The sequence below is a fragment of the Megascapheus bottae genome, chromosome 26, assembly GCF_031878675.1.
Source record: "Megascapheus bottae isolate mThoBot1 chromosome 26, mThoBot2.hap1, whole genome shotgun sequence".
In the NCBI taxonomy this organism is placed as follows: Eukaryota; Metazoa; Chordata; class Mammalia; order Rodentia; family Geomyidae; genus Megascapheus; species Megascapheus bottae.
The window spans coordinates 3,283,975-3,310,972 of record NC_143534.1 but is presented as its reverse complement, the minus strand read 5'-3'; the positions used below and the strand labels follow the sequence as shown (position 1 = coordinate 3,310,972).

General features: G+C 40.3%; 1 protein-coding gene across 7 annotated transcripts in view; it reads right to left on the bottom strand.

The window, feature by feature from the left end:
• Zmynd11 (zinc finger MYND-type containing 11) overlaps positions 1 to 26,998 on the bottom strand; it is a 75,979-nt gene that overhangs the window by 30,467 nt on the left and 18,514 nt on the right. For 4 of the 7 annotated variants that reach the window (XM_090318786.1, XM_090318785.1, XM_090318787.1 and 1 more), the window contains exons 2-3: positions 21,669 to 21,803; positions 2,918 to 3,077 (exon numbers count right to left, since the gene is read on the bottom strand). In XM_090318786.1, the coding sequence (XP_090174912.1) occupies positions 2,918 to 3,077; positions 21,669 to 21,784 (276 nt within the window). In that variant the 5' untranslated portion in view covers positions 21,785 to 21,803. Of the gene's footprint in view, positions 1 to 2,917; positions 3,078 to 7,152; positions 7,244 to 15,081; positions 15,198 to 21,668; positions 21,804 to 26,998 lie in introns of those variants that run through there. The other 3 variants (XM_090318788.1, XM_090318789.1, XM_090318790.1) reach the window with 3 other exon arrangements.

Sequence of the window (26,998 nt, the reverse complement as noted above, 5' to 3'; positions counted from 1 at the left end):
AAAGAAACCTCTTTACAAGATTTGTGTTTGAATGGATTTGTGTTTGAGTATACATGCTACAAAGTAAAAATTCTGAGTAAAATTTTTTTCTTATACTCAGGAGCTCTGCTGAACTCTATATAGGCATTTTCTTGTCTTAAGTACTTTTATTTTCTTCTAATTAATAAACAACAATTATGTAGGTAAAGTAATGTTTCAATGCATGTCTACACTGTGGAAATTATGGTCAGGATAAGTAACATTATGATTCAAATGTTCAACAGTTTTTTGTAGTAAGAACACTCAAAGTACATTCCTTTACATATTTTGAAGCATACGATATTTTTATCCATCATCCCTCCACTGTGTGATAAGATAAATCTGTGTGAATGTGTACTGGGGCTTGAATTTAGAGCCTTGAACTCTTGCTTGATTGTTTTGCTCAAGGCTGGGGCTCTGTCCTTTCTGGCTTTTTGCTGGTTAACTAGAAAAAAAAAAAAAGAGTCTCAAACTTTTCTGCCTGGGCTGGCTTAAAACCATTGTTCTGGGATCTCAGTTTCCTAAATTAAAATTACAGGCATAAATAAATAACTTAAATGGCTTTAATAAATAGCTATAAGCATACTTACTGATTAGTCAGAAATGTTTTGACTGTATCTGTGCATAGATAGTTTCATTTAGTCCTTAAATATGGCTGACATTAATATGCTCATATTATAGCTAAAGACAAAAGTAATAAGGCTTCCAATTTTCCTCACTATTATTTAAATACCTAAATGAATACCTGAGATGGAACTGAACCCAACTGACTGCAGCATGCAACATCTTACATCTCTATATGTGACTGTGTACATTAACTGAATTTTAAACATTTACATACTTTTTAATCTAGGCGTCAGTCTGATATATCCAGTTATGTTATACATGTATAATGTAAAAGGTATTATGAATAAGAACCAATCAGAATTATACCTGTGTGCTAATTGTTTAATGTAAGATTTCATCTAGAAAAGGGGGAAATAAAAGATGATACTATAAATACTTGCAATAAGAATATTAAAAAAGAGTACATAAGACATGTCATTATAAACATGTAATAATAAGATGATTAACTGTTGGTCAAGTTAAACTAAACATGGAAAATGTCAGTTTGAGGAGCACAAACCTAGAAGGCGGGGAGACCCACACTTCTAGGGAAGCCTGGACGTATGATGCACACCCAACTTGCGTGGATGAGGTCTCCAGCCTCGGTAATTGCCATAGAACTGGGATACTATCTTAGTCTTCTGCAACGACACCTGCAGATGGCTAAGAGTTTGAGGTGAGGCATCTATATTATCGGGATTGCTCTGATTACATTATAAACTAGTTGTCAGTTTATATTATTATTATTGTTGGTACCCAAAGTTTCTTGCCTAGATTTGTTGCTTTAGATTCCTGCATGACACTTTCATTTAAAAAAATAATAAAACTGTGGTGAAAATGAACAGTTTCACTTCACTTGCAATGCAAGAAAAGATGTTTTCCATTAATCAAAAACAGGATGTTTCCTTCCTGAGGCTTTGAAGCACAGACTGAATCGGCCCAAACTGGTGTAAATCTAAAGAGATTTGCACAACTGTGTGGGAAGCAGCTATGAGTGGACCTTGCCACCCCAGGCCTCCCAGATGGCATACTGCTGGCTCCACTGAGCGGAGCCAGAGGGAGGGGGGAATTCAATGGGAATGGAAACTTTCCCAAGAGGAACTGATCTTAAGACTTTGGTGTTACTTTAATAACGTTAGATTTCAGGGAATTTATGATAAAGCACTCAAAGTACTCAATTACTAACTCCATTTCTTACTTATGTATAACTTCTGTCCTTAAATCCAATTTTAAAGCCTAAAAAGATTAACATCTACTATATTTAGAAGCTACCAGTTGAAGTGATCTTCATAAAAATTAGGATATTTCTAACAAACATACTAGGAATGTCAAAAAATATGTCAGAATAAAAATATTACATGTGAAAGTAATCCTTTCTTTTTGTGGGGGGGGGGGTTGGTCATGGGACTTGAACTCTGGGCCTGGGCACGGTTCCTAAGTTCTTCAATGGCTACTCCCTCTCCCCCCCCCCCATCCCCAACCCCTTAAGCCACAGCCACTTCTGGTTGTTAATTGGAGATAAGAGTCTCACAGACTTTCATGTGCACAGACTGGCTGAGATCTGAGGACCTCAGCCTCTTGAGTAACTAGGATTATAGGCATGAGCCACTGCACCTGGCGTGAGAACCACCTTTACAAAAGCGTACTACGACTATTTGTGACTCTAAATGTGAAATGATACACTGAAAGGAATCGGGAAAGTAAAATAGTGTTGCTTAGAAAGGAGGTTAAATTTAGGAAATCTAGGGAAATAAAGGTAAGAGAATTAACTTGCTGCTTTTCTCATTTGACATCTGCTCCAGTGCACAAAACCTGCAACTGTGTCTGGTGAAGACACAGCCAAGGGAGAACCACCTGAAGCCTCAAGCTCCGTTACCACCCCCCACCCCCACCTCCAGCTGAAGTGAGGTCCAGGAACCAACTTGGTCCAGGCCCAATGAGATGGCAGCCTCCAGGGAACTATAGGTCCTCACAGCCGGCCAGAGGTGCCTACACTATCCTGCACTCAAACGCTCCGCTCCCCCTCACATTCACAGAGAAATGCCAGGATTTGTGCGCTCATCAAAGGGATTTTGTTCTTCTTACTTTTTTGATTCAAAGAAACATAGCTCTCTATAAAAGTAAGCTCTTAAAAAATATCAGAGGGAAAGTCTCCTTTCTGCGGATGTGAAGCCTCGATGTTAATGACTGTCTTAATTGCTAAACTTTTGAAGATGAATTTCTACAGCTTCTAGCTAAATAATGTTTAAGAAACTCGAGTTCTGATGCTTTTACATTTGTCGAATATACTTACGATTTCATCTCCTGGCAACCAGTACCCTTCTTGCTCAATGCCAGCCTTTGACCCTTTGCAGCCCACTGTCAGTGTCTCCACAATAAGGCCGTCTTTCACAGCCAAGCTCAGCTGACGGGTTGTCTCTTTTGGATGCATACCGTGGACTCGAGACATATACCTGAACACAGAGGAGACGCAATTTACAGTTCAGTACTGGGACACAACGTGAGGAATGAGAAAACAAAGGTGATTTGCCTGTCTTTTATTCATGACTCATATTTATTTGTGAGATCCAAAAGAGAAAAGAGAGGAAGGTAAAGCAGGGGGGAGGGAGGGAGGGAAAGAGGTAAGGAAAGGGGAAGGAGAAGGGAAAGAGGGAGGGATGGAGGGAGGATCCAAGTTCTCAGTCAGATTATTAAATTCTGTTCTTTATGTTTATAGAAATATTTGTTCATAACAGTCTCAAACCAGCAAATATAAGTCACTTAGTACGTTTTAGTCAAGCATCTCATTTACTTTTAGCCTTTGGAGCAACTACTAGTTGCTATCTGTAGTCTTGGTAGATTTACAGTTCTCAATCACAAGCTTTTTAGAATTATGATGTAATTCTAAATGTAAAATGCATTTCCTCAGCTGGAAGCCAGTGGCTCATGCCTGTAATCCTAGATTTGAAGCCAGGCTGGGCAGGAAAAGTCTGTGAGACTCTTATCTCCACCAAAAAAAGCCAGAAATAGAGCAGTAGCTCAAGTGGTAGAGTGCTAGCCTTGAGCAAAATTAGCTCAAGGACAATGTCCAGGCTCTGAATTCAATCCCCTGGCCTGGCATAAAAACAAACAAACCCCAAACCAAACCAAAAAACAATCAAGCAAAAAACAATGCCAGAGAATATGGAATTACACAAGTGTATCTGTGAAAGAAGCATCCGTGTACAATGCGCCTGACTTACAGACGCGTGACATTTTTTCAAAGGAAGTAAACTATCTCAAACATACCCTGGACAGTAGAGAGAGACGGCATCATTCTCTCCACATTCATGGCAGTCTGTGGCTTCCAGGTTCTACATCGTATCTGAATCTATCTCTACCTAGCTGTAAACCTGCATCTACTTTTATGTCTTAAAGAAGTAAAATACTATAGATATATTTCATCTTGAGCTGTTCTCCATACCCACAGCTCTCATTTTCTTAAAAGCTGCTCCGATCCAGCCAGCACTGATGGCTCATGTCTAAATACTCAATAGGCAGAGATCCAAGAATCATGGTTTGAAGCCAGCCTGGGCCAGAGTCTGTGAGACTCTTACCTCCAATTAAGCACCAAAAAGCCAGAAGTGGAGCTGAGGTTCAAGTGGTAAAATGTTAGCCTGGAGCAAAAAAGATTAGGGCCAATATCCAGGCCCGGAGTTCAAGCCCCAGGACCAGCCCAAAATCAACCCAAAAAACTGCTTAATCCATCACTGGGGATGCATGAAAGTAGCAATCTCGTCCAGATATTCTACTAATCTCCATCTCAATTTTACTTGGTCACAGTCATCAAATGGCATGCAAATGTCTAATGCTTAAATGCTATACTCTATTTTTAAGAACACTTTCAGTAAGTATTTCATTTCTCCTAGTATTCATTTTCATTCCTGCAGTTCTCCTGCCTGCCATGCCTGGAGCCCTAGCTCACTCATCTGACTGCTTTTCAGTGCCAAAGTGAAAAGCTGACATACTGTAGATACTTGTCTCCTAAAACAATCCTACCTGCTCCAAGACACAGACAGACACACAGACAGACACACAGACAGACAGACACACACACACACACACACACACACACACACACACACACACACACCACACATCATGCTAAAAGCCTCTGCTTAGTTAACATTTTGACAAAAGTAAGGACTCTCAATAGTCATGGTTCCCTGACAGTAATTATCTCTCCTAACTTGGTATCTTTTAGTAATGATTCTGAGAAACCCTGGGGTCTTGCTTTGAACACAGGTACTGGGAATGAGCATACAGATGGGAAAAGAAGCATGGTCTGCCACCAGATACTGTGCCTTCTGGTGACTGAAACAGGTCAAATCCCTAATATGCCCCAACATCCCTTACAGCTGAGTTCACCGTGCTCATGGAGCCAAAAGGGATGAGAATTTTGCCATTTGGAAAGTAATGTGACAAGAATACTCTATGCCAAGAGTACTCTGAATAATCTAGAAAAACACCTTTGGCAGAGTATTTTCTCCCTGAGCCTCAGTGAACTAGCTCAGACTGAAGAAAAGATTTACGACATCATAATCATGGAATCGAAGCTGGAAGTATAAGTGAGTACTGGGGAAATCTCCTATGTCAAGAGGTGCTCTGTGGATACAATCTGTGGAAATGACAGGAAAAGATAGCTGACTAGTGAAAAACGTGGAATTTCTTCACAACAAGCTCATGGGAAACCATTTTTATATAGCAAGTACTAGTAAATCCTTTCTATAAATTAAAAGCAATAAAGTTGATAAAGTCAATGATAAGTCTAGCAAGCTTATAACCTAAAACGTAACACTAAGAGATGACTTCCCATGTTTGTAGTACAAGTTGGGATCAGTATTCTCAGAAGTGGTAAAGGCAGCAAACACACCACTGCTAGACCATACTTCCCAGAAAGGATTCCAGGAAGATGTACCTACAGCTCTCAGATGACCCTAAAGCAGCAATTCCTGTTCCAGGAAATGACTGCAGATGGGGCATACAACCCATGCCAAAAAAAAAAAAATGTTCCTTAAAGGAAGTCTGATGGAATCAAAAGGAATCAAAAGGAACTCAATGTCCATAACTGTAAAATAAGTTAGTATATTCACTCAGTATAGTACTTTAGAAGTAATTAATGTTTCAAAACAACATAACGGTATGAGAAAATACCCATAGTATACTGAAATTTGAAATTGAATATATATACATATACAGGTGGAGACGAGTATTACTGCTGTCAGCATTAGTTGATTAGGTTTATTGAGATCAATTCTCCCATGAAAAACTGCCAGGCGCCAGTGGCCCACACCTGTAATTCTAGCTACTCAGGAGGCTGAGTCTGAGGATCCAGGTTCAAAGCCAGCCCAGCCACAAAAGACCATGAAACTCTGATCTCCAATTAGCCACCAGAAAACCAGAAGTGGTGCTGTGATTCAAGTGGTGGGGCACTAGCCTTGAGGTGAAGAGGTCATGAACGATGCCAACCCTGCCCTCCCCCCCAAAAAAATAAAGGCCAATTCACTTTCTTTGGAGCACCTGCTGATTCCAGCAGCACCAACTGGGTGACTCAAGCGCTAAACAGTGTCTGACAGCCTCATAGGACCAAAGGCAAAAATGAATTCAGGCACAGAAAGGAAAGGAAATCTGAGCAAAAATGAAACAAAAACAAAGCCCACAGGCTTTGCATTACTAACCTGCAGAACCTGATTAGGGCTAACCTAAAACAGACTGGTCCATACAGGAACTGAAAACCATCTTCAGGTTAATCACTGACCAAGACAAGGCGATCTGCCATCAGGTTTCGTCCGAGGCCGTGTATCTACGGCTGCACACACCCCTGTCCAGTCTACCTTTCATAGACAGAGAGACAGAACGCAACAGGCATACAGGGGGATAACACACAGGAGGCACAACATACTACCTACTTATGTGTTAGGGGCCCTAGAGTACCACAACCTGAGGTCAGCGCTGGTCCACTCTCCAAGTACCACACATATGCCAGTTCTTACTCATCACTTACTGCTTAGCGACTGTGTCAGAATGAGGAGTCTTAATCTGACATACTTCGGAGCTAATGCAAACAGCTTATAGTGTACTGGGAATAGAGAGACACTGCAAAGAGCTAATGGCATTAACAAAGAACCCTTCTTTCCCATTATCATTTTCATTAATAAATTCACTGAAAATAGCTTTTCCTCAAAAAAGTTTCTCTGATTACCCCCAAACTATTCACTGTACACAATTACCTTAAAGTATGATTTCTACTACTTTATGCAGTAAATAAGTAGAGATTAAGATATTACTTTCCTATCTTTCAGTGAAGGAAAAAAAACAACAACCCTATCTTTCCTGTAACACATACACTTTTTTTTACTAACATTGAGTCCATATAATAAAAAGAATTTTTAATTCAAAGTCCCCCTTTCAATAGTGATAAATTCTACACTTTACAGCTTGCTCAAATCTTCTCACATTATTAAGTAGGCCTATCCCAAAATGTTTCCAACTTAAAAAAAAAAAACTTACCATTTTAAAATAACACAGCTAATGAAAATGAGATATTTGTATAAGGATGCAAAATCACCACAGGCTCAAGAAAAAGGGAGTTGTTTCACATCTGAAATCAAAATGTAAGTTTTAAGGTCAATTTCCTGCCCACATGTGAGGGCAAAGTGCTATTTTAGAGACTGTGAACTCTTAACAATATTAATTTAATTAAAGCGATCTGGGAACTTGACTACTCAAGACACAGATACATTCTGTTTCGGCTTTTAGTACCTCGTTCACAAATAGCTCTGGTTCACTCTAGCACAGTAACTGATTGCTCTGTGGACAGGACTCAACAGCTGTGGTGGCTTCCCCTTCACTATATCCTGCCAGCCACACTCCCTCAGAGACTTCACAGAAAACCTGGGTATATTAATTAGCTTCCCTTCTGGCCCAACTTCATTTCCTTATTCTCCTCTTCTTACTTTACTCTGTTTTATATATTTGGGGGGCAAGAGGAGTTCTAATAACATCTCTGCATATATTTTCCTTGACCCGAAGATGAGTAGAATGCATACTGTGCATGCAAATTAAACACCATGGCTTGCCATCTTTCCTCATGCTAAGGAAAACTGTACTTAAAGGCCTCCTTGGTCTACATGTTACACAGCAGAACTACATAATATCTCTCACACTCACCTAGGTTACAGCAAAAGATAACAAAGTTATCCTTCCTTTTCTTATTCCATGGACACTGAAAATGGGAATCAGTAGATGCCATATAATTAAATAGAATGTTGCAAGTTTTCATTCAGAGAGTGACTATTAATTTAATAGTTGTTATATACTTTCTTTTCATATATGTAACTTAATTTTGTTTAGTGTCTATCATCTTATTAGAGCACAATCTATATTAATGGAACTCTCAGACAAGATTTCAATGATAAGTAAATGTAATGATTTATAACCTACAAACTTTGTTGGATTTTCTTCAAAAATAGGTACTTAAAAATAAGAATACAGCTGGGTGCTGGTGAGTCACGCCTATAATCCTAGCTACTCAGGAGACTAAGATTTGAGGATTGTGGTTCAAAGCCAGGCTGGGCAGAAAAGTCAACGAGAGATTTTTATCTCCAATTAAACACTCAAAAGACAGAAGTGGCTCTGTGGCTTAAGTAGCACAGACCTAGTCTTGAGCACAAAGAGATTCAAAGACAGTACCCAGGCCCTGAATTCAAGCCCACAACTAATCAAAACAAAAAACAAAAACAAACAAAACATTTCAACTACACTGTAAAAACTTAGTTTTAATTTTTTAATCTCAACTATAAAATGGTCATAACAAAATCATACTTTACCCAGCTTATTAGCTAAAACTAGGCCTATTTCTATTCTACATAAAATTCCTCTTAATCACACTTACTAAATTCTATTCACAAATAATACTTGGCATATTTTATTTTTTATGGTAGCAGCAGGAATGTTTAGAAACAGCATTCAATAAAATAATTTGTGTGTAATTAGGGTATTGTTTTCTGTTTAATAATCTGGCATAGTGAGGTATACAGTGGAAAAGAGAAGCAGATAAAAAATCCGTTTACTTTAGTGGTGATAATTATCCCTGAATGACAAACACACATAAAGCAGTGTGACATGGGCTGTCAATATGCCTCAGTGAGCCTTTATCTGAGAACAGAAAGACGACTTTGCTTATACAACAGTAAATACAAAAGGCAGGTTAGCCAGACAATGGTGGCTCACAGCTGTAATCCTAGCTACTCAGGAGGCTGAGATGGGGGAGGATCAGAGGTTCAAAGCCAGCCCAGGAAGGAAGTATCATGAGGCCCTTATCTCCAATTAACCACCAAAAGATGGGAGGAGGAGCTGTAGCTCAAAGTGGTAAGAACTAGTTCTGACTGAAAGAAGCCAGGGACAGGGACAGTACCCAGGCCTTTAGTTCAAGCCCCACGACCAACAGAAATAAATAAACAAGGCAGGTTAATCAATCCTTTTCTATATACTCATCACCCCTGAAATGGCTTCATTATCACTTATTTCCCTATGTCTTCTATAACCCCCATTTAAGATGTTAATTCTAAGACATGCTCTTCGCTGAGGCATCTACCAACACTCGAGGTACCTTTGTAAAAACAGAACTGGGAGGCAGAGGCAGAGGCAGATGTGCAGAGGAGGGAATGACACACCGCCAACTTACACTGGCAGCCCTTTAGTTTCCCTCCTTTCTCTTTAGGCTTTTATGTCTATCAGTATGCATGTATTTATGCATATCATTTTAAGCACGTCCTTTAAAACATGCTCAAAATGAGTGTCAAGAAGCTGGAATGCATCTTCACTGGGAAAGGCACTAAAACGAGAAGGGCAGACAAAGGACAGGGGGATGGTGGTGAAGACGACCAGCGCACAAGGCACATTCCTGAAAAGGGAACTGGGAGGCACTCTGCGGGTGGAGGGAGGGGTAGATGTGCAGAGCGCTTACTGACGAATGTGTTCAAGCAAAACCTCCTTGTACAACACTCTGAAGATAAGAAAAATAACAAGAAGCATCGTTCCACGTTTCTTGGCTTTGAGCGTCACAGAAATGGAACCATATGGCATACGTTCTTTACCATTTGGATCCTTTCTTTTGGGGGTGGCATAGGACCTATTATGAGAACGTAAGAGCCTCCCTTCCACAGCTACCGACTGTCTGGATTGTTTCTAGAATCCGTTGGCGGTGTTTCAGTGACTCTAAACTAATCTTGTCATAAACGTAAAATCAGTTTTATTTTGTATAGCTAGTGCTCTTTATATTACCCATAGTTTATCAGCCTTTTCATTGTTTATTTTTTTTTAATCCTGGTACTGGAGCTTGAGCTCTGGGCTTGAAGGCTTCACTTAGCTTTTTCATTCAAGGCTAGTACTCTACCACTTGAGCCATGGCTTTTTGGTGGTTAACTAGAAATAAGAGTCTCATGGACTTTTCTGCCCAGGCTGGCTTTGAACCACACTCAGAGGTCAGTCTGCTGAGTAAATAGGATTGCAGCTATGAGCGACTGTGAACCCACCTCTCTATCTTTTTCATGTTTACATAATGAGAACTGTCCAAACTTTTTGCCTGATACAAACCACTGAAGTTCTTTTCTATCAGATTTTATTTGTGTTAAGAAAAATCTTACTTCAAAACTCTATAAAAATAATGCAGGCTGAGAGTTATATTCTCTTAGTGCTCCATGAAGCTAGGTTTCCATCATTTAGACTCCTGGGCTGCAGCTGAGAAGTGAGCTATGAGTCAAAAGACAATTCCAGCATGAGCAAGGTCTTCTCAAAACCTTGCCTTTCTTCTAGTAGTTCTGTAGTTTTCACTACTGAATGGCTACCTGTGGGTATTGCTCTAATTTGTTCTGCTTTGAGCTCCTTGGATCTGGCTGAAGATTAGAATTGCTCAGTAAAACTTTTCAATAACATTTCTATAAATATTGACTTTTCCTTATTACCACTGTTTTATCTTGGTAGAAAATGTATATACATGTTATCTATGTGAACATATACATATATATACACGTCAGTCACCTTACATATAGAATACACTAAGAGCTCTACGATACTTTAGTGATAGTACTGAATCACCTCAATTTAAAAAAAGGGCAAAGGATCTGACCCAACACTTTAGAAAAAAAGATATAAACAGTCAATAAAAATTAAAAGGTACTTCATATCTTCAGTGATGAAGGAAATAAAAATTTATGCCGCAATGACATGCTTCTAAAAAATCTACTGGAATAACTAAAATTAGAAAAGAAAAAAAAGCTACTAGGAAATCTGAAATTCTCATACATTCCTGAATAAATATAAAATAGGACAAAAACGTGGCCCTTCCAATGAAGTTACACATCAAGTATATTGTACAGCTCAGAAACTCCACTCCTGGTGTTTATCCAAACATATACCTACATGGAAATACTCTAAACATACCTCAGCAGGTGAAAAGATTTTGTTGTTTTTTGTTGTTGGTGGTGGTGGTTGTGGGACTTGAACTCTGGGCCTGGGTGGTGTCCCTGAGCTCTGCAGCTCAAGGCTACTACCCTATCCTTGAGCCACAGCACTACTTTCAGTTTTCTTGTGGTTAATTGGACATTTTTAGTGCCTGGGCTGGCTTCGAACTATGATCCTCAGATCTCAGCCTCCAGAGTAGCTAGGATTACAGGTGTGAGCCACTGCACCTGGCTCATATTTTTTTTTCATATTTTTTTTAAGTTTGGTATATTCACATAAATGAAACTGTTACTTACCAATGAAAAAGGAATGAACTTCCAGAAATTCAAAATGTGCTGACCAGGAAAAACTAATTATGAAAAAGAATATACTATGTTATCCCTCATCTCCTTTGCTATCCCTTGGGTATCTCATATTGTTACAGTATCTCACCTGTTACCTGATATATTGAATTTATTTGTATTTGGTTATCTGAAACTTGATAGGGAAGGGGGGAAAACCAATATGGGGAGTGGGTGGTGGGTGGGGGGAGGGTAATGGGTACCAAGACATGTGAAAGGGTATCAATGTATGTGAATTAATACACCTTCTATCTGGCAAATATCATGTAACCCTTTTATTAATTACAATAAAAATATATATAAAAAAAGAAAGAAAAAGAATATAAACTAAATACTCTTTATCCAGAATGCAAAAGACAAGAAATGATGTTGGAACATTTCACTGTTTGCCAGTTAAGCAGCAGTCATGATAGTATCTGAAATCTAAACTGTTCCAATCTCAGAGCACTTCACGTTTGGAGGAGGGAGGCCCAGCTTGTTTTGCATGATGCCATCTACACAAAGTTCTAGGACATGCAAGGCTGGTCACCATGCTAGGAAGCACATGAGTGTTTGCCTGGGGCAGAGACAGAGTAGACTGACCAGAGGCAGACCAAGAAAGTTTCAGAGTACTGAATCCTTCCTCCACCTTTACTAAAATGGTGACGGGGGGGGGGCAGTTATTTAGGGGGGCGGGGAACGGGAATGAGTTCTTCCACAAGAGGAAGCTAGTTAGCAGGAGAACCGATACTGGAATCTCATTCAGCAAAGAACTGAGGTTTGCTGTTGGAAGGGCAAACTAGCTGCAAGTGAAGAAACTCCATTCCGTATTCGGTAAGTGGCAAACATTGAAGACATGGTGAATGTGAAAAGTCAGTCACTAGCTTTAGGGCCTGAAATACACCTTGACACAAAAGAGACCTTATCTCATCAAGGTGACATGCTGGGCAGAAGATGGCAGAGAGCATACAACAGCTGAACTGCTGATAATCCATTGACATGGGATGCTTTAAGGCTCTCAAGATACCTCCCACAAGAGAATTTCACTTAAGGGTTTACATTCCAAAGAAAATAAAGAATAGTGAGAAAAATAAAACTAGATCATAAAATACATGGATGAATTACTTAACAGTGAAAGATAAAATTGTAAATACAGTAAAGAAAATATAGGACATATTCTTGAAGCCGTCTTAAGAAAAAAGTATTCTCACTGGGCATTGGTGGCTCATGCCTATAATTCTAGCTATTCAGGAGGCTGAGATCTGAGGATCACAGTTCAAAGGTAGCCCAGGCACTAAAGTCTATGAGACTCTTCAATTAATCACCAGAAAACCAGAAGAGGCGCTGAGGCTCAAGTGGTAGACTGCTAGCCTTGAGCTGAAGAGCTCAGGGTCAGCGCCCAGGCCCAGAGTTCAAGTACCATGATGAAAGAAAGAAAGAAAAGAAAAGAGAAAAGAAAAGAAAAGAAAGCTGAAGACAATAGGAAAAGGAGAGTGTTTGATCACATCAAAATTAAAATTGTTGGCCGGGAGTTTGGCCTAGTGGTAGAGCGCTTGCCTAGCATGTACAAAGACCTGGGTTCAATTCCTCGGTACCACGTACATAGAAAAAACTTGGAAGTGGTGCTGTGGCTCAAGTGGTAGAGCTCTAGTCTTGAGAAAAAGTCCAATGATAGTGCCCATGCCCTGAGTTCAAGCCCCGTGACTGGCAAAAAATAAAAAGAAAGAAAAGAAAAATTGTCTGTCCCAAAGCAATACTACAGAAAAAGTTAAACAGGTGACTGAAGGATGACTGAGTAAACAAGCACATTTACAGATTCTACAATCCAGGAAGGTGTTGCTGTCTGGAACAAGATTGGCTTCTGCCAATCCCAGCAGAGAAGTGAATAGTAGACAATGACAGCTACCCACAGAAAAAGAAGCCTGAGAGAGACCTGGACCATACGGTCTGCTCAAACTCACCAACAAGTACAGACTTGAAACTACACTACTGACCCAAGCAGCAGGATCTGGGAAGTGAGCAAATCTGAGGACAGGCAGCTGATGGGAAGGACAGACACCCACATGCAAAAAGGCACACGACATGCAGACCAGGGCGGCCTCTCTTCAGTTATTCAGGGCAGGTGTGTAGGTGCACAGACCCAAGAGGAACTTGCCTCTGGACATACATATCAAGGACGTCCTCACAGTCAACAAGGAGACACTATTATTTGTAAAGAGTTGTCTGTTGTGGGTATTTACTATGATGCAAGGAGATATGAAACGGGGAACAACCAACCAAGTTATCCTAATATAGAACAGCATTGGGTGATGTTTAAAAACAGGGGAGATAATGCCCATCTATCAGATTACAGGGTTACAGTATGAGCCACGCAAGGTAATAATGAACAAGAGAAAACGAACTGCAAGAATGAAATAGCTGGATCAGACGATGCCTGACAACACTCACAGACACAGCGACTGGGTGTGGGGAGGGCAGAGACGGCCATTCAGCATAGCCGAGGAGGGAAAGCGGGGGCTTTCCTTAACCATTAGTGTACTTAAAGAAGGTGGGCAACTCTCTTCCACACACCAGATAACATGCTCAATCCTGGCCTCAACTGTCCTCATCCCCGCCCTCTGCCTTTCTGTCCACGTTCCCTTCAAATCCTAGTCCTTTACCTCGTGCAGTCTAAAGTCTCAGGTTCTCTGCTTACACATTTACACACACACACACACACACGGCCTTTCCAACGCTCTGTGACACACTGCCCGACATGTCTGGAATGGTATGAGTGAATACGCTCTCCCCGCCAAGACGGAACTATACTTTCAGACAGCCACCGCTGGGTGTGGCAGCTTATGCCTGTATAATTCAGCTACTTGGCAGCAGAAGATGGGCAGGACTGAGGTTGGAGGAGAAAAAGCTAGTGATACTCCCGTTTCAGCACACAAGGTAGGCAAGGTGGCACCACTAAGTGGGAGAGGACAGGTAGCTACGAGCATGGGCAGACAGCCCAGGCAAAATCTGCAAAACCTTACTGGAAGCAAAAGGCTGGGGGGAGGTGTGGCTCAAGTGGTAGAGTAAGAGCCTAGCCAGCACAAGGCTGTGCGTTTAAACCCCAGTACTATGAAAAGAAGCTTATTCATGCCTTTCTGTGTCTTGTCTTTGTGCTTCTTTCACATGTGAGTGTCTAACTCATGGAATAGAATTCAGGGCAATATGCACGCTGTAAGAATCTGCCTGTGGAGAAGGCCCTCTGCAGGCGAGTTTTTCAGAATCCACTTCTTCTGCCAGGATGCTACAATGTAAACTGACGTAGCAATGGTAACAATAGTGTACCATACTTTCCATTCACAGGATATATAAGAACAAATGAATAAGACTGAAGGGAAAATGCACTAACTCTGTGAAGCCGCCTTGGAATTTTATGAACAGTGTAATAATACGGTAGTCTAAAACTAATTGTATTTTTGCAAACATTACTTAGGCAATGGCCATTCTCCTCCTCTCCAGTAATTCTACTATGTGTAAAAATTGAGAGACATAGCAAAATTTCATTTAAGTAAACAGTTCCTTTACACTGGGTTTCATAACATTCAAGTCTAATTAGTAAATAAAGAAATGTGTACCTAGTTGCAATGTGAAAGGCAACCTACACATTAAGAGGACTTACAGTTTGGGTTTATGTATGTCTGTAGCAACGGGAACAACTCCAGGAGAACTCAGAAATTTCAATGCCAAACATGTCACAAGAGGTCAGAGGTCACATTTTCTAACTGGGATTTGACCCTAAAGTAAGCAATACATGTAATTAATTCATGCCCTAATCTAAAATATTAACTTGAACGGGACTAGCCTACCAATCCAACATTAGTCTAGCCGTGTTAGTCTTAGTGTAATCACCCCTAGGAACACAAAACCACACAAGAAAGAACCCTGAAGATAACTGCTCCTATCACTCCTTCTGAAAAGTAAATTCATCTCCATCAAATGCTTTGGCCAACCAACAATGCCTGCAAAGATGAGCATAAAATTCATCCTTATTTCTAACAACTACTTAGAATATAATTGTGAATTTAACACCATGCAATAAACATCCCAAATAAACATGAATACTATGTTTGTATTAAGGAGGAAAAGGGGGTGATGTAACTTACTTTTATCGGGATATTAAAATGCAGGTGGCATCTAAAGGAACACCATGACAGTAAGGTATCTATCCAATCATATTGAGACTCCCACAGACTGAAAGCTTAAAACTTCATTTCTGTTTCTGATTTTGTTATGTGAGTCTTCATCCTCTGTTCTTGATTTAAAATATGAAAACTATGGGCTAACACTTTAAGCATACAGATATTTTATAAGTACTTGCTTAATACAGATGCTCATTAACCAAACATTTCAAAGCTTTATTATGACATCTGTCTAAATAAAAACTGATGACCTCATATATGCCACTACAATTCATTGTTTGGAGGTAATCAAATGGAAGAAAAAGCTGTCTTATTGCTTACTTTACTCTGACTATTGTACGTTCTTTGTCATGATAAAAGGACTTGTTTCCCTTGCTAACGATTATACATCACAAAATATCCTTCCATTTTTATGAATGTAAAATGGTTTAAATGACAGGTAAAATTTATCTGGACCTATTAGTTCCCAAATGAGATTATCCATGGACTTTTATAGTATTAAATTAAATTTATAAATGGGAGTTTTAAATCTGAAACCTAGGTATCAGTCGCTCACATCTGTAATCCTAACTATTCAGCATACTGAGATGGGAGGACTGCTGATGCTTCAAAAGCAGTCAAAGTAACAGTATACAAGGAGGAGGAGGAGAAAGAGGAGGAGGAGGGAAAAAGGAGAAGGAGGAGGGAAGAAGAAGAGGAGGAGGAGGAAGAAAGAAGACTCCTCCTCCTCCTCTTGAGATATATTCTAGGCTGTTTGAAGTATTCAGTAGTAATTCCCTAACTTGCAATACTGTTCTACTTCTTTCTAAGATCTAACACTAACCATTAAAGAAAAAAGGTAATTAAAAGGTGGTGAAAAGAACTTGGAGATCTTCATGGGAGCTATCCTGACAATCCCCACAGGAGACAGCCGCTACCACCTCTGAAAGTCTCTGACATCATAATTAAGCAGCACAGCCATGTTTGCTGGCACAAGCCTGGGATCCACAAGGCGAATTCCCAGCTCCAGGCCAGCCTGGGATCCACAGGCTCAGGGTAGAACGTTGGCCTAGCATACTCAAGGTCCTACATTTGATCCGTAGCACAACCCACCCCATCCCACCTCCAAAAAGAAATTAGGTGAACAGACATAGACATGGGAATAATAATAATAATAATATCATCACCATCACCACCCTCATTTCCCTAAGGGGTATTTGTGAGGATCTAGGGCTTACCTACTTTAAAACCCTATAAAGTCTTCCTAGAGAAGCCTTTCTACACCTGCACCAGATGTGTTATCACATGAGGGATCCTATGTGGAAGAAGGTCTTCCTGTAAATCCCCAAATGCCCAGGTTTATACCCAAATGAAAAGTGATCCTGTTTTTTGGATCTACTGAGGGGATGGGTATTTTTCAAAAACTGTTTTCAGCTCTGCGTTTGTACCATAGAGACTATCCATTATCTATAGCAACCTCTCTGCTTGTTTTTAAAAAAAAAAAACTCAAGATGATTGTAAACTAGGAAAATTCAAAGAAGGTAACGTGGGTTTTTTTTTGTTGTTTTCTTTGCCAGTCCTGGGGCTTGAGCTCAGGGCTTGAGCACTGTCCTTGGATTTTCTCAAGGCTAGAGCTCTACCACTTGAGTCACAGCATTACTTCCAGCTTTTCTATGTATGTGGTACCCAGGAATTGAACCTGGGTCATCATGCATGCTAGGCAAGTACTCTACCACTAGGCCAAACTCCTAGCCCTAGATAACATGGTTTTTAAATCTTAAAAACAAAGCAGAACACCCTGGACAACACACACAATAAAACTAGACAGCAGGAGTCCTGTGAACAGGTAAGGACAACACCCAGTGTGGGAGCATCTGAGAGTACCCCAGAGCACGCAGGGCTCCTCAGGCCCCAGGACAGCCAACAGAGCCTCACTGGAGAGAAAATCTTGGGGGCAGATGATCCCCAAGATGCCACAGGTTCACAGGACTGTCTTAAAAGAGCCAGGGAACAGGCCGGGAGTTTGGCCTAGTGGTAGAGTGCTTGCCTAGCATGCACGAAAACCTGGGTTCGATTCCTCAGTACCACATACATAGAAAAAAGCCAGAAATGGTGCTGAGCCTCAAGTGGTAGAGCTTCTAGCCTTGAGAAAGTCCAAGGACAGTGCTCAGGCCCTGAGCTCAAGCCCAGGACTGGCAAAAAAAAAAAAAAAAAAAAAAGCTAGGGAGCAAAGTGCTTGTGAGTGCTCTAAGTCACACAGACAACGAACACTCCCTTCCAAAGACTAACATGGTACCCAAATGCTGCGAATAATTCTGCGACACTACGGAGTAGTGATAAAACTTTCAGTATAAGAAAGGGCCATTATAGGAAAACAATAATAGATGGGGGGGGGGGGCTGGGAGCGTAGCCTAGTGGTAGAGGGCTCATCTCACATGCACAAAGTTCGATTTCTCAGTACCATATACATTTAAAAAAAAAAAAAAGCTGGAAGTGGTGCTGTGGCTCAAGTGGCAGAGAGCCAGCCTTGAGCAAAAAGTGTCCAAGGACAGTGCCCAGGCCCTGAGTTCAGGCTCCATGACTGGCAAAAAAAAAAAAAAAAATAGTGGGGGGAGGGACAGAGAGTCCCCTTCTCCCCAGGAAACCTCAGGAAACATGTGGATGCATTTTTGACAATTTATAAGACTGGCATAAAAAAAATGAGAACTATGTTTCCCCAAAACCAGTTCAAGAAAACCAGGCCTCATATCACTGTGACCACTACGGATGGAGGAGCAGAGCAGCGTACATGCAGCAGGCATGCTGAGAGACGCCTACTAGTTCAACACACACAAGACAGAAGACAACGGTGAGGGATGTGATAGCTATGAGTCCAAATCAGAGAAAAATCTCAGCAATGAGGTAAACAGTTTAAGTAAATGAAATCAAATCCTAGGTTCCATCCTTATACTAAAAATGAGGAGGCAGGGGGAGAAGATAAAACAGAAATGAAGTCTTAACTAGCAGATACACAAGAATGAACCCACACCGCAGATGATGTCATACACAAACTGTAAAGAAAGAAAATGTTAAAAATAAAAAAGGGAAATCAAAAAGGAGATGGAAAGGAACTTAAAAAAGCAGGGGGAAAAAAGACCCCAGCATACTAAGAGATGCCCAGAAGAATAAAAACAATAATAGTTTGTATACAGGGTAAAATAATAACATAAGGTATACATCAGACATGAGTTGAAATACAGTAAATGACTTCAAGTCATGAACTCCAAATGACACTTTAAAATGACCCCATTATCAACAGAAGGTGCTACCTGAAAAAACAAAGAGGAAACAACACTTCCAGGGATATTCCATGAACTGTGCCAGGGGCACCCAAGCAGCAGGGCACAATCTTACAGACATATTCCAGAACAAAATCAAAGACTAAATGAACTGTTACCATTCTCAAGCTTTCGTGAATCATGAGATCCATGGCTCAAGGGCTGCAGAATGAGAAACAACATTGAGTGCCCCTGATAGCACACAGCAACACCTACAAAACCAGCCAGCCTTCACCCAGCCTTTAGGTGTAGCCATCAATCCCCACAAAACTCGGAGGACTGAGCCACAGTCCAAACTAGGCCACCGCTAGACAATCAACAGAAGGCAGACCCAGGGGGACATAACAAATGACCTGAACACTTCAACTAACTCTTCAAGAAAACACAGCAAAGGTGGATGAGAAACCTGGAGTTTTGTTTTTTAATAAAAAACAGAGCTAGAACCATGACAAAGAAATAATCAGCCAGTCGAGGATGTACCAGGTTAAAAGAGTCAGTTACCTCAAAGAAGGTAACTTTTAGTGGATACCAAAAAACCAGCCTTTACTTCTTTTAAGTAATAGAATCAGTTACCAATCAAAAACAAAACAAAACAAAAACCCAACAACTCCCTATACATTCTGGACTAACTCTATTTAAGGTGTGTGTAACGTTTAAAAGATACCTCTATGTCCGGACCCGAGCAAGGAAGAAGATACACTGGTGGGGAAAAAAAGATCTAAAGTTGTAAAAACATTTACCTGTGGAGAGTTCAGAGCAGAGACGCTAGGCAGTAGAGTAACAGCTGTGGCTTGTATTAACAGACTGAGCGCTAGCTCCTATGTCAGACAAAGGTAACCCCAGGGGAGGGATGCAGGCAAGAGCAAAGATGCTGGTCAGACAACTTTCTGGACAGTTCCTCCTTGGAGGTGTCAGTCCAGCAACATACAAGTAAGGCTCATGCTGCCAAAAGAAGTACAGGACTCTACCAGAAGCCAGAAAGGAATGCAGATGAGAAGTAATGCTGGAAAGCACTCTCGAACACTTCACTGGCTTATCTGGCTTTGTTTTCTATCCATTTATGTATATGTGCCTTTTTCCTTCTCTGCATCTCCCTCTGTCTCTCCCCTTCTACTCTTCCTTCCATCTTCCAATAAGACAAAACTATGGTGATTTGGTACGTCAAATGAATATATTCCAAGTTAATTCAAGAACACTGGATTTAAGATAAAGGGCACTGTGCCTTGGCCCCAAAGCTATTATTAAAGGAAGAGGGAAAAGCCATGCAATCCATAACAGAACATGAGAAGATATAGGCTATCTCCGTAGCTCCAGTTTCACGTGTCTACACGTGTTTACATGCACATGTAAGCACACGCACATGTCAGGATGCTCTAACATACTTGTACACCCATTACTAGGGAGACACACCGTGAGTCGAGTGTAACCGCAACATTCAGACTGGAGGTTCTGACAGCATCTTAGAGACCGGCCCTGATGCTGTGACAGAAACATTCTACACATTAGAAAGAAGTCTCGGTAAGGTCAGGTTACCCGACTTTAGTTTACAAAATTAAATCCAAAGAACACTATGGTACTGCGACATTCTCCTGTGTGTGGATATTTTAAAAAAAATATGCTGTTAAAAATCTCAACTCTCAGAAAATACTTAATTTTTTGTTCTTTGCAATTTTTTATGACTGGGGATCAAACCTAAGGCCTGTATTCTTATCACTCTATCAAGGAGCTAGACCCCCTAGATTTTTTTTTTAAATCGGTGTCACTGTCTATAATTTATTCTGCACTGTTTACCAAGCCTCACATCGCTTGCTTTATTTAAAAACATAACTACAGAAACAAACTATTTCTTGTGGTTTTACTTGCCACACAGTGCCACACATTGTGTCTTCTGGTCTCCAGCCTACGAGAGCTGTCCTCAGGGACCAGGGCAAAATGCTGCCTCACCCTTTCTCACACAACCAAAGCCATGGAATGGAAAAAATACATGGAATTCAATCTTGTTACGTATTAATAAAACCCCTAAAACACTGTTATGTAAGTGAGGTCTCATCATTACCTCATTTCCTTTTTTATATACAACATCTAACAAATCTGGAAAGGGGTACACATAACGGAAGTTTGTCTAAATTAACACCCCTGTCCCCAAATCATCCAAACATTTACAATGTACAAACTTTGTTTTATACTTTTAATGATACAGATATAACGAAGCAAAATCAAACTAATAATTGAAGACCCCCATAACAGGGCTTGTCAGTAGCCTAGGCCTTATTTTCTACATCAACCCTGGTCTAACATTAGAAACGAGGGAGAAAGAACTTCATTTTTGAAAACTAGATATTCATTAACCATAATTTCTAAAATGAAGACTGACTTTACTAACAAGGCTACTGGTGAGTGATGGACTCCTAAGATATTGTTGACAATACGTGTCATAATGGTCCCCGTGAGTAAATTGTTGGTTGCTTTCAGACAGCTTTACCACATAGCACAAACACAAGTGGTTAACTCAAAGCCTTTTTCAAAAAGACTTACAAAGTGTCCAAGTGTTACAAAACATGTATCCCTAAAACCTAGCAGAAGTAGAACATAGCATGTTTCATTCATTTCAACTTGATAGATAAACTAAATATAAGTTGTACATTTTTTTTGTACTGTTATTATCTAACAACTAGGTGCTTCAGTCCTCAGAAATGTGTTTAACGGCATAACAGATAAGGTCGTGTCCTGTATGAAACCTTATGGGGAAACGTTTCCTTAAATTTACTTACTTTGTAATACGGTCAATGTTGGCAATTTGCTTCTGATTCCTTATAATCTCAATGGCTGCCCAAAGATGCTGGATAGCTTTTGTATCCGCCTGTCGTCTTTTTGTTAAACGTGCCATGACCTGTTTACTTCTTTAGCTGTAGTGATATAACAAAAACATAAGGCAAAAATATAAATGGATTACAAAATGAATGAGCAGCACACACCACAGGCTCTGACTATCGCAGGTTCACATCCATCCCACCATGTTTCTATTTCACAGAAATCATCCCTTCATGGATGATTCATGTTCTAATACCCAATACTAAACTTAATGCTGAATTTTTAAAAACGGTGCTTTTCTAAATTCATTTGAAAGGTAATTGTTCAAAACAAAGGGAAGCCAGGTTCTGGTGGCTCACAGCTGTCATCCTAACTACTCAGGAGTCTGAGATCTGAGGACTGCACATTGAAGCCAGCCTGGCCTGAAAGTCTGTGAGACTCTTATCTCCAGTTAACCGCCAGAAAACCAGAAGTGGTGCCATGACTCGAAGTGGTAGAGTGCTAGCTTTGAGCAAAAGAGTCAGGGACAGTTTGCCCAGGCCCTCAGCTCAGGACCAACAAATTTAATAAATTAAAAAAAAAACAAAAGAAAATAATTGACAGGTGTCAATAGGCAGCAGCAAAATGTATGAGAGGATTATATTACAGTGAATTTCTTCTATTTTATGAGATATTATTAATACAAGTGGGATAGTGGTAAATTAAGGATGCAGATTGCAGTCATTGGAACAAACACAAGAAAAAATATAAACCTATAGGCAACATATGTCTCGGCTTATAAATTATTCTTTCAAAAATGGCATGTAAACTTATTGTTCATAACTACTAAAGAATAGCAGCAAAGCTAACATCCCAAAGTAATATTAAGCATACTAAATAGCAAGCCTCTTCATAAAACACACTATAAAAACCACAAGAGTGTGGTGAGGATCAAGCTGTAAAAGCCCTGAAGGTGCTGTTACATATTCCTAGAAATTATTGAAAGTGAGATTAAAAGATGGGTGCAATGCTACACTTCAAGCTCTCTGAGATCCACCTGCGGCAGATATGCCTGAATTACAGGGATACTGCCGAGAGAAGTTGAAATCAAGCTCTCTGAGATCCACCTGCAGCAGATATGCCTGCATACAGGGACACTGCTGAGAGAAGTTGAAATCAAGCTCTCTGAGATCCACCTGCAGCAGATATGCCTGCATACAGGGACACTGCCGAGAGAAGTTGAAATCAAGCTCTCTGAGATCCACCTGCAGCAGATATGCCTGCATACAGGGACACTGCCGAGAGAAGTTGAAATCAAGCTCTCTGAGATCCACCTGCAGCAGATATGCCTGTATTACAGGGACACTGCCGAGAGGGGCACTCTGGAGCCCAAGTGAAGCACCACACACAGAGGGAAACAACCAGGCAAATACTCTGAAGTTCGCCGCATTTTGTAAGTCTCAAAATCGGCTCTGCCTAATAAAACAAGGATCTCTTTAAAGTACAACCACTCAGATTCTCTTTTCTTAGAAAGGCAAATGCACTCGTTCCTAGGTTTCACTTCAAACCTGTTATATCCCAGCCACTTTTCTTTGCTCTTTGGATACAGATATAAGCAGACAGAAATTCTTCCTCTCATCTACTAAATAACATGAGTAATGTGCTAGGCAAGAAATAAACAGCAACTGGGTATTATTAATCAAGAAACAGGGAAAAAATTCTTAGAAAGAAGTCTTAGATGCGAACTACAGACACTGATGATTCAATGCCATCACTGAAATGGCCAAACTCTCAATCCACTCTTACCAGAATGTGTTTGTATTGCTAATGAAGTGTTACTTACCACTCCCACATGGGCCCAAACCTCCATCCCTTTGCTTAAGTGAAGTTTCTGCCTGATACCCTCCACTGAGCTTTACTGCGTTCCTGGTTCTTTCTGAAGCTTAGGCAAATGAATCTGCCTCAAGCAACCTCTGCTCCTGCAGTCACACTAAATCAAACCCCATTGCCTTTGGTATGCTAATGGAAATTTATGTGTTTTTTTTCAAATCTGCCCTTTGTGTGATTAATTATAAATTCCTCAAAAGAAGTCCCTAATTAATTATAAATTCCCTCAAAAGAAGTCTCATTTATTTTTACAGAAATTCCTGAAATAAAATCCTGAATTCAACTAAGGACATCTCACTCATTCTCAACATTTAATGTTTTTCAAGGTGCTTAGCTTACTTTCAAACATGCTAAAACTTGAATATGAAATTATTAAGTTAGGTAAGTTACATATTATGTAAGTAACAAGGCCCCAGAGTAAGGCTTCATTTATGTTTTATCAATACTTGAGACATCAAAAGGAAAAGATGAGAAGGTTTGTAGAAATCATTAATAGTCTTCAACCTTTTTCTGTTCCAGCACACTGGAGGAATAACAGAGTCTCACTAACTGGCTCCTTAGTGATGCTCAAGAGGCCAGTAAAAACATATCAAACAAAACTTTAACAATTCCAAGTAATTTTAACAAGCCTCCAGGTGAGGCTGATATTCTGTCCCCAGACTCCCATTATTGCAGTTCTTAAGTCTATAGAGGGGCACCTGTTTCCAATCATAGTACCTACACAGGAGTAGGAAAGTTAGGACAATTCTTAAATAAGCAAAATTGATGTGTTGCTTGATTGATGTGAGGGGGGAGAGAAGGGAGGGAGGGAAAGTGGATCTAAAACTGCTTTGATATAATGTGAAGAACAGGAAAACAGATGGAGAAGACAGAAGTGGGCAGTGTGTCAGTGGGCTTTGTTTTATGATTTGTTTTTCCTGGTGGTGGTTTCAAGTCTCTGGTTCTTTTAAATTTAAATGAACTCAAGGACGTGCACTTACGAGATAGGCTCTAGACCACTTGAACCCATGCCTTGAGACAGGGTCCCATTTTTGCCCAGGTCCAGCTGGATCTCAATCCTCCTATTTACACTTCCCTCCTTATCTGGGATGGTAGGTGCACACCACAAGTTTTTTGTTGTTGCTGAGATAGGATCTCACAAATGTCTCCTCCACAGGCCGGCCTCGAAATGTAACCCTACCCATTTCTATCTCTGAGTAGGAAGGAGCACGAGTGTAGTCACTGGTGCCTGCCTGGATTGAATCCTATTGTTTTAGTGTGTATTTCATGGCAACCCAGAGAAGTATGAAGCTTCCCACAAGAGTCCAGTAGCACGGTTGTGTAAGGATTAAGAGCTGGTAGACGACAGGGCCCCGTATATTTACCCAGCTCAAGCTACAGATAACAATCGCCATTTCGAGTGTATAGCTCCTATTTTCTGCACAGGAAGCAGGAAAGGTTTCTCTTTTTTCCATTTCCCCCTACTTGACCACTGTCATACCAAAATAAATCCTTTTACATGCATAAGCAATGTTTAAACTACCTTCTGATTGTGTATATAACCATATAAACTTTTTGATGCATTTAATGTTAAACTCTTATCTTTGCCTTTTACTTATTGATACATTAAATGACACTAAATTCCAGATATATTTTGTTATAATTACTTTTCTCCTGAGTGTATTTTGACACTCAGATCAGAAAAAAAATCCGTTGTATTTTCAAGTTTCTTTTATAATTTATTTTTAAATGCTGACTTTGTATTCCAGCTGGAATTGATTTATAATAATTAATATTAGTATACTCATTGTTTTCTTTGGCTGGACTTGCTGTCTTGAGACAGGATTTAGCTGTGTGACATGCTCCTGCCTCGGCCCACAGGGTAGTGGATTTTATAGATGTGTGCCACCACACCTGGCAACATGAAGCACAAAACACACAGCCCTCCACTCCTGCAGACTCCACAGACACAAGCTCTGCCACTAGCACTATGTCCCTGAATGATGGCAGATGCATTAGATTCAAAGAACCCTCAATGACACATCCCTGCAGTCCCAGCTCCACAGCTTCTCTTCATAGTTCGGTGGGTCTTCCACAGGTGAAGTGACAAGGACCACTTCTGGCTCTTTCTGTTTAGAAGATACCGAGGAGTGGAACCCAAGGTTTCGTGCATGCTAGACAAGCACTCTACCACTAGGCCACATTCCCAGCCCCCATACAGCCTTTTTATATTGACTTTCACTTTGCAATATGCAGTTGATTTGGCTCCAAGTCATTTCATGGGCTTGATAGCTTTTTTATTAACACTTAAGTAATATTTTGTTGGTTAGACATAAAAGTTTATTTAGCCACTTGCCTCCTGAAGGCCACTTGGTTGCATAAAAAATTAGCAGCAATAGATAGAACTGCTAAAAACTGCATGTGAAAGTTTTAGTGTGCACCTAACTTTTCAGCTCACTTAGGATAAATACTGCATTAAAAGTTACAAATCCTTTATCTCACAGAAAGCTCTTCTCCAGGTCTATGCCTTATTCTTCACATTGTCTAGACACTGTCTTTCACAGAGCAAAAGTTTAATAAATTCCACTTTATCATTGTTTTCCTAATTATTGCTCATATCTTTGCTGTTGAACCTAAAAGCTGTCACCAGACCCATGGTCACCAACAGTCTGCTTTGGCTGTTTCCCAAGAGTTTAATGGTTCTGTGTTTTTTTTGTTTTGCCAGTCCTGGGCTTGAGCTCAGGGCCTGAGCACTGTCCTTGGACTTTCTCAAGGCTAGAGCTCTACCACTTGAGCCTCAGCACCACTTCCGGCCTTTTTTCTATGTATGTGGAACCAAGGAATTGAACCCGGGTCTTCGTGCATGCTAGACAAGCACTTTAACCACTAGGCCAAACTCCCGGCCCCTGGTTCTGTGTTTTACATTGAGATCTATGAGCCATTCTCAGTTCATTTTTGTGAGACTGCAAATTCCCAATGGTTCCAGCATCATTGCTTGAAAGGCCATGTGTGCTCCACTCCGCTGCCATAGCTTTTGGCCAAAAGAGCTGACTTTCCTTGCTCGTCTGGGCCTTCTACTCCACTCCACTGATTTATCTAGCCTTTCACCATTGCCATATTGGTATAGATCGATGACAGAAGTGCCCTCAGGACATCTTGAGGTTAGGTAGTACGTATCTTCTGTCATTGTTCTTCAATATTACATCTTGGCTATACTAGATCTTTCCTCCTCTTCTTGTCAATTTGATGGTCAGTCTTCAATAACTTAGATACTGAATAAAATCATGATACTCTTGGGTCATCCCATCCGTGCACATCAACTATCTTACTCACTGAGTTCTTTTGTGACTATTATTCTCACACATGCTTCTCATATACATCACGTTAGATTTCTATTAAAGCAATGCATTTGAGGTACTAACGTAAATGGTAACGTGCTTTATCT